The sequence below is a fragment of the Lissotriton vulgaris genome, chromosome 6 (assembly GCF_964263255.1).
Source record: "Lissotriton vulgaris chromosome 6, aLisVul1.2, whole genome shotgun sequence".
NCBI lineage: Eukaryota > Metazoa > Chordata > Amphibia > Caudata > Salamandridae > Lissotriton > Lissotriton vulgaris.
In genome coordinates, this window is record NC_141694.1 from 1306872260 (window position 1) to 1306883657 (window position 11398).

General features: G+C 47.0%; 1 protein-coding gene across 1 annotated transcript in view; it reads left to right on the top strand.

Annotated features, from left to right (window-relative positions):
* The window catches only part of AHI1 (Abelson helper integration site 1), a 665760-nt gene extending 664370 nt beyond the window's left edge, over window positions 1-1390 (top strand). The window contains exons 20-21 of the mRNA XM_086925781.1: window positions 634-692; window positions 1376-1390. Of these exons, the coding sequence (XP_086781907.1) occupies window positions 634-692; window positions 1376-1390 (74 nt within the window). The remainder of the gene's footprint in view (window positions 1-633; window positions 693-1375) is intronic.
* The last annotated feature ends 10008 nt before the right edge of the window (window positions 1391-11398 follow it).

An 11398-nucleotide genomic window follows, 5' to 3' on the forward strand; every position in this document is an offset into this window, starting at 1 on the left:
CCGCCCTATCACCATTTGTTACCTCCCCTGAGGACTGGATCTTTTACTTGTGGCGTTACACGGTCTCTCTCATAAGTCGGTAGGCACAATTTATTTTTTATTTGCAGCGCGGTCTGCTTTCACTTTAGCGGCCGCACTTGTTTGTTAAATTAATTTGCCACGCGGGCTGAAAGGGGGTGTTTCTACTCACTAATCTAACAAGCATTTGCAATGCAATAAGTCTCGCATGTACGCGAGTTTGAGCTATTGACATTGCAAATAGCAATGCCTTTTATTTTTATTTTATTTTTTAAAACATAAATAAAAGGCATTGTCATTTACAATGCCAATAGCTTAAACTTGTGTAAATGCGAGACCTATTGCATTGCAAATACTTGTTGTGGTCAGGTTTTGGACAGGTATATCATTTTCTGGGTTTTTTTGTATTTCATTACGTACATTTTATTATTTGCATTGAATGATGGACAATTCACGAAAAAGCCATTGTGCTTCAAATAGAAATGTCAGTGTACTTTTCAGTGCTATGCTGCTGTTATTTGTCATTTGGGTGGTGTTTCGTTCTTGAAGATAAAAATAGATGATATAGATGTCAATTGTCTAACAATTCAGTCTGATTGTGCACTGTCTTTACAGGAAGCTTCAGCCCTGTTGGACATCCTATAGGTCGATCCCCATCATTCAAGCTGCAGATGGTAAGCCTATTGATGTTTGTTTATAAAAAGTCAATTTTACCAAATCAAGAGTCTTAAAATGCTCCTCTTACCATTAGTTACAGTTCAATCTTGTCAGACTCTACTCATTTGTTTGCTGTACACATTTTGAGAATTCATTCTTTTTTTATAGCGAATAAATAAGTAAAATGGTCTTAAAAAATAGTTTTATGTTTTTATTTTCTGGTGTAGGCAAATGGTGTACTTTTCTCTACTTAATAGTATTGGACCCATCCCCTTCAAGGGCTTTCAGCAGCAAAACTGACAAAGTCACTCACATTATTTTTCCTTTATTTACATGGAATCGTATATGTTTAGATATGGTTTGCTGTTAGCACACCAGCTCATTTTCAGCTAAAATACAAATATAAGAATTAGATCCAATTCAAGGAAACATTCTTAGGTTTGCCCACTGTAGTTACTGGACATTTCAAATAAAATAAAATGCAAAAAGCGTTTGTAAAACAATATCAAAGCTCTGAAAGCAAACCCTCATTTGCCAGGATATGTAGATGGTGGGGTGCTTATTACAAGGCCTATACCCACTGTCTTGTTCCATCTTACCCCTGTCGATACAAGCAGATACAGTTAAATATGCAAGTGACCAATTGGTCCCACTTGTTGGCTGATTGTGGTAATCTTAAAACTTATATTTCTTTCTTTAGAGCTGTTGTCTTTGAAACCTTTAATGTTTGTTAAATACACCCCAGTGTTATGTTTGCACCTATTCAGAATATTATGGAGTTTCAAAATTGTTATTTAACATCAGTTCATTTGTATTGCTATAAGAAGGGGACCTGGGAAAACGTGCTTTGGAGCAGTAGTTTTTTAGGTCCTTTCATAGGCTTTTGTCAACCATGCAACTTTAGACATGAAGTTCATACTGACCATGGTGCTTTCCAGACTTGATTATTCAAATGCCACTCTGCCTGACACTCCAGTGTCTGCTTTAACCTAAATCAAAGCCACACTTCCCCCCCACCACAATCTCCATTTATCCTGATTTTACGATCGCCATTCAGAGGCAAGGCAAACGTTCAACAATGCCAAAGCTCTGCTCCGTTAGCTCGAACTCGAAGTATGGTATGTTGTACCCTTCCAATCCCTGTTGTTGTGGATGGCAAGGCCCGATTCTTCGACACCATGGCCGACGTACTCTCCTGTTGCATACTACTGGTCCCTGGCAAACCTTCTTCCCAACCCCCACCCAAGAGTGCTCCTCACCAGGCCTTAACATATTGGCTAGTGCTGATCTTTTCCATCCTGGTTGAACTGATCAATGGCGTTCTTGCATTCCATGCTGATTAGCAAAGGATCCCAAGGTAGCATATTGTTGTAGTTAACTAGCTCTATTCCCCCTAAAAATTCCCTTCTCATGTATCTGAGATTCAGCACCACTAATCCCTCTCCATTATGGGCATTGTCTGCTGCTCGCTGTTCACCCCCCAAGCAGTGGTCCTTATCTCTAATGTTGGGATTTCTGTTTGTTTACGCTCAGGACATATTGTTTGGGTTTAAAGACAACAACTTTGCATGCTAATTTGCCCTTAGGACAAGAAGGCCCAAACCCTTTGGCTGCCAGGTACAGTACCACATTGTTGATCAGAAAAGGGCATTGTGTCTGCAGATAAGATAATATTTGTGTCTATTTGTTCGTGCTGTTTGAACGTTAATTTATAGTTCATTAATGCAAAAACATTATTATTAGGGTCAGGGTCCTAAGGAATGTTATAAGTTCAGACTGCACTATTGACAGTGGTTTCAATATCAAAATGTGTACACACATTTGCAAAGTTTAACAATATGAGGTTAAGTATACTGCTCCCAGAATGCTCTCTGATTAGATGCAAATATTTGCAGAAGCTTGAAAGCAAGATCGTAAATTATTTGATTTCAAATGAAAATGTTCACCAAAAAATGCCACTAGGAAAAAAAACATTTTGCTAAACTACTGTGATATTTTAGGTACTTTTTCTTACCTTAGAATTACCCCCAGGCATCAGACTGGATCCAGAGAATTTTTTTGGGAGCAGTACCCCTGCGCGTCGATAGGTGGCATAGTTCGACTCCGTATTTGTCGTTGTCGTGGTCGCCGGGATGACGTTGCGGTGTCTACTTAGACACCGCCCCTGCGCCTTGACGTCAGTTTTTTCATTTTCCCCGCCAGCCAGCACAAATCCAGAGAGAGCGTGTCCCTTTAGTCACTTTTTGACTAACCCTTTTTCAACTTTTGTTGACATCTTTTTGAGTCTTTGACTCCTGGTGCACGAGGGATGACCAGCCGCCAGCCCGGTTTCAAGCCCTGTGACTCCTGTCACAGGTTGATGTTGGTCACCGATCCGCACCTCGTGTGTCTCTGGTGCCTGGAGATTGACCACAGCCCAAAGTCGTGCTCTGACTGTCGGGCCCTGGACCCGAAGTCTTTGCGGAACAGTCCCGAAAGCTTTTGGAGGTCTGGCATTCGAGGAGATGGTCGCGGGACTGGTCGGGGAGTCACCACCATTCATCCTCTAAGTCTTTGCGCTCCCCGGGTAAGTCGAAGCACAAGAAGAAGGTGAAGAAGCTTTGTTGCTTTTCGCCTTCTCCCTGTCCGTCGGCTAACGCGACACGGGACCCAGAGTGTCATCACTCTAAGGCTTCTTTCTCGAAGCCTGCTGGGACGCCTCCGCGCTTTCCTCCGTTTCCCGGAGTGGGAGCGTCCCCTGCCCAGCTTCATACATTTTACGAAGTGCTGCTGAGCATCTTTGGACAGCCCAACTCTACAGGCGTGTAATTCGGGCCCCACAGACTCGGCTGGGCCTTTATTACTGGCGGCTCCAGCCTCGGCACGGGAGGGTCCCCAAGGATCCAGGCCTGGATCCGGATCGGTGCTGGTCGACCTCATGGTACCTTCCCCGGCACCGATTCCAGTGATGACTCTACCGGCGTCGATTGCGCCCCCAACCGGATTGACCCCAGATTCATCCCTAATTTGGACATTGCGCTGGACCGACGTCTGTACAGACGCCAGAGGGTACTTTTGCACCACTGTTTATCCCGGTCATTCCCTACCACCCTGAGTGGCAGCCGGAGGAGGGTGAGGAGGACTGGGAAGAAGTCTGTTGACCGTCTAGCAGACAAACTTGAGGAGCCAGACTGATGAGAGGAGTTGGGTGATGCCAGTGGTCTGGATACATCCCCAGACCTTGACATGCTTTCTCCCCCTACCGTGGCTACTGAGGAAGGCGCTTCCTACCCAGTGGTGTTGCGTAGGGCGGCTGAGTCCTTGGGCCTTGAGCATTGGCTGTCAGGACTAATCTCCTAACTGAGGTCCTTCAGCTGGCAGCAGCCTCTTCGGAGACCCTGCTGCCTGTTAATGAGGCTCCACAGACATCCTTCTGTGCACTTGGTCCAAGCCCAGCACAGGGGCTCCTGTGGACAGGATAATTGCCTGACGCCACCGTCCTGCCTCGGGTGACTCACTTTTCCTCTCCCAGCACCCTACCCCTGAGAGCATGGTGGTCCAAGCCTCATTTTCAAAAGGTGCATTCCCTACTGTTCCCCCAGATAGGGAATCAAAGAAGCTAGACCATCTTGGGAAGAAGATGTTTTCCTCTGCCAGCTTAGGACTGCTTTCGGTGAACACCGCATGTCTCTTGGGCCATTATACCCACTTGGTGTGGGATACGGTTGGTCGTGCAAGTGCTGCCACAGTGCCCGGAGGAGGGTCAAGGCATGCTTACCTGCACTGTTGCTGAGGGTTGAGACGCAGATAAGTTTACCATACTGGCTGGATACCGCTGACTCGCTGGGTAGGACAGTTTTCATGTCGGTAGCCCTGAGGCGCTACGCCTGGCTGAGAACGTCGGGCTTTTCTAGGGATGTCTGATGCACACTTTTGGCAAATGCCTTTTGATAGCGGTCGCCTGTTTGGTGACAAGGCGGACAATGTGCTTAAGCACTTCAAGAACTCTAGGGCAACAGCCAGATCCTTGAGCCTCGCAATAACTTCTCACTCCATGCGCCTCTTTCATGGCTACGGAATGGGTGCTCCACCACGTTCCACCCAAAGCCACAGGGTTGCGCAAGCTATCCAGCCTATGCATGGCCGGGGACATGGGACCCAGCGTCATGGGTCTGGGGACCAGATGACGAGCCGGTCCACAAATGCCCCCCAACCCCCCCGCCCCCTGCAGGAGCCTCCAAACCTTCCTAGTCTGACTTTTCAGGGCCACCAGCTGCCAGTGGGCGGCAGGATCTGCCATCACCTCCCCCGCTGGCACAAAATCACATTGGACAGGTGGGTTTTGCATATAATTCGAAAGGCTACTCCCTCCCCTTCGAGCCTACCCGGCCCTCCATGCCACCAACATTCCATCACATGTCGTAGGATCACTTGGCCCTTCTCCTCTAGGAAGTTACGGCTCTCTTGGCCAAAGGAGCTATCGAGCGAGTCCCTGTGCCAGAAGTAAGTTGTGGTTGTTACTCCCACTACTTCCTGGTAACCAAGAAGGACAAAGGCCTGCGTCCTATCTTAGACCTCAGGGACATCAATTGCTTCCTCCAGAAGGAGAAGTTAAATATGTTAACCTTGGCTCAGGTCTTGTCTGCCCTCGACCCTGGAGACTGGATAGTAGCACTGGACTTGCATTACGCTTATTTTCACATCCCTGTCTTGCCTGCCTATCAGCATTACTTACGGTTCACGGTAGGCCACAAGCATTTTCAGTTTATCGCACTCCCCTTTGGCCTTACCAGCGCCCCTCTGGTGTTCAGGAAAGTGATTGCGGTGGTTGCAGCTCATCTGCGCAGATCAGGGGTGGCAGTCTTCACCCTATGTCAAAAGGCTCTTTGCCTTTGGGAATGGCTAGAACATCAGGGCATGATCCTGGTGGTTTAACACGTGGCAGGTTCCCTGAACGCCAGGGCAGACTAACTCAGCCACCGGTGCATGATGGTTCACGAATGGCGTCTTCACTCGGAGGTGGTGCAAGGTCTCTTTCGGCAGCGGGGAGAACCTTGGTTAGATCTATTTGCCACCGAAGAGAACGTGCAAGGTCTGCAGGCCTGCACGTTGGAGTTTCTAAGGCGGCACTTGCTCGGTGACGCCTTTCGTTGCAAGTGAAATTGCAGCCTCCTGTATGCCTTTCCACGTGCACCACTTCTGCCCAGAGTGCTGAAGAAGATCAAGCACGACCGGGCCCAGGTCATTCATGTGGCTCCGGACTGAGCATGAAGAGTCCGGTACCCCGAGCTCTTGAGTATGGCCATCGATCCTCTGATCAGACTACCTCTTCAGGAGGATCTTCTTTTGCAGCAGCTGGGGACGGTCCTCCACCTAAACCTGTCCAGCCTCCACCTCCTTGTGTGGAGATTGAGCTGTGACAGTTGACAGATACTGACCTTCCTTGCGAAGTCTGTAATGTCACTGGTCATGTAAAACACTGGTAATGTAAAACACTGGTCAGCTCACTAGTCCTGTCCTCCTTGGACTATTGTAACGCTCTATTCTTAAATGCCCAAGTCCGAGTGACAAATAAGATGCAGTCAATCCAAAATGCAGCCGCACGAATGCTGGCTGGGATCCCCAAGTTCGCACCAGTTACAAACATCATTAGGGATCTCCATTGGCTCCCGATACGCAGCTGTATCAAATTCAAATCGCTGTGTATTGTTTACAAGTCACTCAATAATCAAGGTCCCCACTTTCTCAAACAGAATCTTCTCCATCATGTCCCAACCCGATCTCTTCGTTCCTCTATTCAGAACTTCTTGGCTGTGCCTTGCACTAGAACAGTTACCTGGGGCGACAGGCGTTTCCTGGTTGCCGCCCCTAGACTCTGGAACACCCTTCCTGCACATATCCGAGCAAGTCCCTCCCTGTTCACATTCCGCAAACAGCTAAAGATGTGGTTATTTGACCAATAGCCTTGTATATCTTCTTTACCCCGGTTGCTGATCCATCCCTTAACTAGCGCCGAGACGCCCACGGGTATTCGCCGCGCTCTACAAATGTCAATAAATAAATAAATAAATGTCATCTTGGCAGCCAGGCGTCCCTCCTCTAAAACGGTATATGCCTGTAGATGGCAAATTTGTGACATGGTGGACAGCAAAGGCTGTGGATCTCCTTTGTGCCCCTCTTTTTGAGGTTCTCCTCTTCATTCTTTGTTTGGCCCAGCACTGCTCTGCTCTGGGCACTCTTAAAGACTATCTTTCGGCCATTTCGGCCTTTCTTCGCCTTCCTGATCAGCCTTCTCTTGTCAAGTCTCCTATTGTTAACAGATTTCTGAAGAGCATTAGTCCTCTCTTTCCTCCTTCTCCTTTTGTAATGCCCCAGTGGTACTTGAATCTTGTCCTCACTTATCTTATGTGTGCTCTCTTTGAGCCACTGCATAATAGTCCTCTTAGTCTCCTTACTTTAACGACTGCTTTCCTGCTTGCCATCACATCTCCTTGCTGGGTAAATGCGCTTCAGGCTCTTTCTTCTAAACCTCCCTTTCTTGCTGTCCATCGGACTAAGTGGTCCTTCGTACTAGGCCTTCTTTCTGCCCCAAGTAGTTACCTCTTTCTACATAGGCCAGACCATCACATTGCCCACCTTCTTTCCGCCTACGCACCCTTTCAAAGAGGAGGAGCAACTACACCGTCTGGACCCAAATTGTGCCCTATATTTCTAACATGACCGCACTAAAGACTTCCGGGTGGATGATCAACTCTTCGTGGGTAATGTGGGCACCAAGAAAGGTCAGGCAGTGCACAAACGTAGCATCTCTCGATGGGTTGTCTTATGCATTAAGATCTGCTATTCTTTGGCAAAAAAGGAACCTCCAGTAGGACTACTAACCCACTCTACCAGGGCGACGGCAACCACTACTGCCTTGAGTAGCAGTGTTCTGTTGGTTAGCATCTGCCAGGCGACCACGTGGGCATCCCTGCCCACGTTCACAAAGTATTACTGCCTATACAGCCGAGTCCGGAGAGACTGCTTGTTCCCCAGGACTTTCTAGTGTGAACTTAGTTCGCAGACCCACCCCCGGGGTTGGCATTGCTGGGGTATCGAATCTAAGGTAAGGAATCTATAACTAATGGTCTCTTTCAGATGAACAAGTTACTTACCTTCTGTAACGATGTATCTGTAAGAGACATAACTTAGTTATAGATTCCATACCGCCCCACCCATCCTACCCGTTCTGCAAACTGACTTCTAGAGTTAGGGATTACCTTCCAGGGCCCTAGTTGTGTGCACCAGTGATCAGTGTCTTGCATGGCTCTGCGCTTCTGGCATGGAAAGTCGTGTCAGAACTGACATCTGCTTTCAGGGGCGGCGTCTAAGTAGAAACCGCGACGTCATCCCGGCGACCACGATGCCGAGCGCAGAGTCGACCGACGCCACCTACCGGCACGCAGGGGTTTCTCCGGATCCTGATGCCTGGGGGTAATTCTAAGGTAAGGAATCTATAACTAATGTATGTCTCTTAAAGATAGATCGTTACTGAAGGTAAGTAACTTGTTGGGATGCATGCAAATGTAGCCGAAAAATATCAATAATGGAACATCAGTGTAATCAATTTCAACAAGATTATTAAAAATATGAAAACAAACAAGCCTTGGCAAAATTTAAATTATGACTTTGATGGTCCGCCTTATGGTGTTGTCAAGGGTTTTGACATTCTTTTTGAAAACACTATTGTTGTTAAAGCTACCGGGCCGTCACCATTATAACAAATGTTGACAAAAAGCAAAAATAATATTTGGTCTAAAAAAGCACACATTGCCACAATAATTAGTCCTGGCACTAAATAATACCACTTTCTGTACCAATTTGCTCCTTGTGAAAGAGCAGAATGCTGTCACTCACAGTGAAGCCAACTGACCGATAGAGATGGAATTTTTTTCAAAACAAAAGGTCTTGGTTAATGCCAGACCTAATTAGGGTCCCAATTCATATGAATATTTCGAGCTCAATGCGGGCTCCGTTAACAGTCATGCATCATGCTATCTTGTCGAATGCCTTCCAGGCATATATCCGTGGGGTCTGCATCTTGAAGCACACAGGCGTCCTGCGCGATACCCGTAACAGTTTGGCACAGATAGAGGCGAAACTTGTTGACATCGATAGGGCAAATTATCCCTGCTGTAAGCCTCCTTCCTACCACAGATGATCAATTCTTCTGATGGAATTCCAGGACCACACCGATAGGGAGACCAAATATATCGGCAAACACTTCGCTGCTCATAGATACAGCGAGGGTGAGTGCTCTGTTCTCACCCTAACACACCTCCTGCACCCCCTGGGGTCCCGGATGTACTATTGAACTCCGCTTGGACAATGGCGTCCGGGTTACTATTGATGAAGACATTATCTGAGAAATAGTCTTGTATTATAAATCCTTTTACACCTCACGCAAATGTCAATAGCCATGGTCTGGCTAACCACTGGTCAATCCCAATTCTTAAATGAACTCTTCACAGCCGAGGAGAAATTCCTCAAGCAATTGTCCTGGATGGCCTTACCTCATATGAAGCATTAAAGGGTATTACTTTCCCCCACTTATTGGATGTTTATGCCAAAACTCTAGACAAGGACTATGCGAGAGGCAGCAATCTCTTTGCTGCCTAAACCTGGTAAAGACCCTAATCTCTCAGCTTCCTATAGGCCCCTTTCCTTGATTAATTTTTACAATAAGATTGTGGCTAAAGCAATGGCTAATAGACTATTACTCTTGCTTGAGCATAATAATTCCCCCATCCACATCAGGTTTGTTCCCCATAGGTTCACTTTAATCAACCCATGTACTGTATCCTCCATCCTGAATAGGGCCTCCCCAGATATACCACCATTGGTCGTTCTTCTTGATGAGTAGAAAGCTTTTGATTCTTTGGAGTGGCCTTTCTTCATGTAACGCTGCAAAGGCTTAGTATTCCCACTAGGTTTATTTCCCTCATATCTCTCATGTATTCAGAACCCGCTGCCCCCAAATGGGTTAATGGCTACCTTTCTGGGCCCTTTGTCATCTATAGGTGTACCAGACAGGGGTGCCCTCTTCCCCCTTATTGTTTATTATAGCTGTAGAACCCTTGGTTCCCCACCTCCAAGAACACCACATGCACCGAGGCCTCCACTTTAAACCAGGACCAATCGTCATATCCATGTATGCGGATGACATTTTGTTATTTGTTTGGCATCCCTCAGTTAATCTGACCCCCCTTGTGTGGGAAATCATCCGAATTGGTGAACTTTCTAGTCTGCACGTTAATTGGGCAAAGGCTGACCTCTTCCCCCTTACAGATGTCACTAGTCCCCCCCCTCTTGCGACTATCCCCTTAAATGGTGTACAGACTCTACTAAATATGTGGGTGTTATTTTACACAGAGACAAGGAACAAGTTATTTTCCTTAATAATGGTCATGCCACCAACAGCAGGGTCAGTTTGGCTTTAGCCGCCAAATGGGCATTTTCTTGGTGGGCCGGAAGGGTGGGGGCGTTTTTGTTACTGGGGCCAGGTTTTGCAGCATAGCTGCAACATCGTCCCCCTGTAAAATAAGCTCAGCAGCAGTGTTTCCCACCAGCATTCCCCCTCCCCCCACCCCCCACCGGACCGGGCCGACTTAATTGCCAGGGCTGGTTTGCGTTCCCAGTCCGGCCCTAGCCGACAGACTTGCAATCCCGATTGAGCGTTGTGTACTACTCTCTCCCCCCTTGACATGCCGTATAATTATTATGAAAATGATTGTCCTCCCCCATTTCTTGTATCTCTTTTTAAATATACTTATTCCTCTGACCATCTCCTTCTTTGTCTCTCTACGCAGTCACCTTTGAAACTTGGTCTGGGCAAGCCGCAGATCTCAGGTCGCCTGGGGCACTCCTATATATGACAGCGGTGGCTTTGCCATCCCCGTTTTTCAAACCTATTTCCTGGTTGCTCAGGCTCAATATGCATACCATTGGTACCATCTGGACGCCCATCAACCTTTCGCTGAACTGGAGTGTGATCTGGCTGACCGAATACCCTTAACTGCCATACTGTCACAGGGCCTTAAACCTGATTCCTCAGATATAAAGACTTTGTCTACCAAATGTTGGGCCTGGTGGAAACTCAGTAGAGTTTTGGGATATGACTTTTTATACTCCTCTGCACTCCCCCTTTCACAAAACCTGACTGTCTCTTACGCTCGAAAAACGTATTCAACACACACTGACTAAATACGGCCTTCACACATTCAGTGACCATTTTCTGGACGGCCATGTGAAATCCCACTCCATTGAGGCCAGAAATGCTAATGTCACAAATATGGATATGTTTATATTTCGCAGACTATACAGGACATTTCGTTCCTGTCTCCCCTCTTAGCCCCTCGCCCCTGAAGAATTCCCTCCCCGTACACTCTTAATAACAGACTTTGGTGGGTTACTTTTGGTCACTAAGCTCTACCTTGCTTGCAAGGCATTCAAAAGTTCCTATGATGGCAAGGTTCGATAGCAATAGGAAAAATACCTTGGCCATTATATCTTTGACAAGTACTGGTCTTAATGTTGTGCACAAACTAAAATGATATCCCCCAATCATCGTCGTAAGCTACTCCATTTTCGATTTTTGCACATATCTTACACTGCACCTGCAGGTCTTGCCAAACTCGACCCTTCTAGGTCGTCCCTCTGTCCTAATAGCCGATTCCTAGAGGCAGATGTTTCACATGTGACCTAG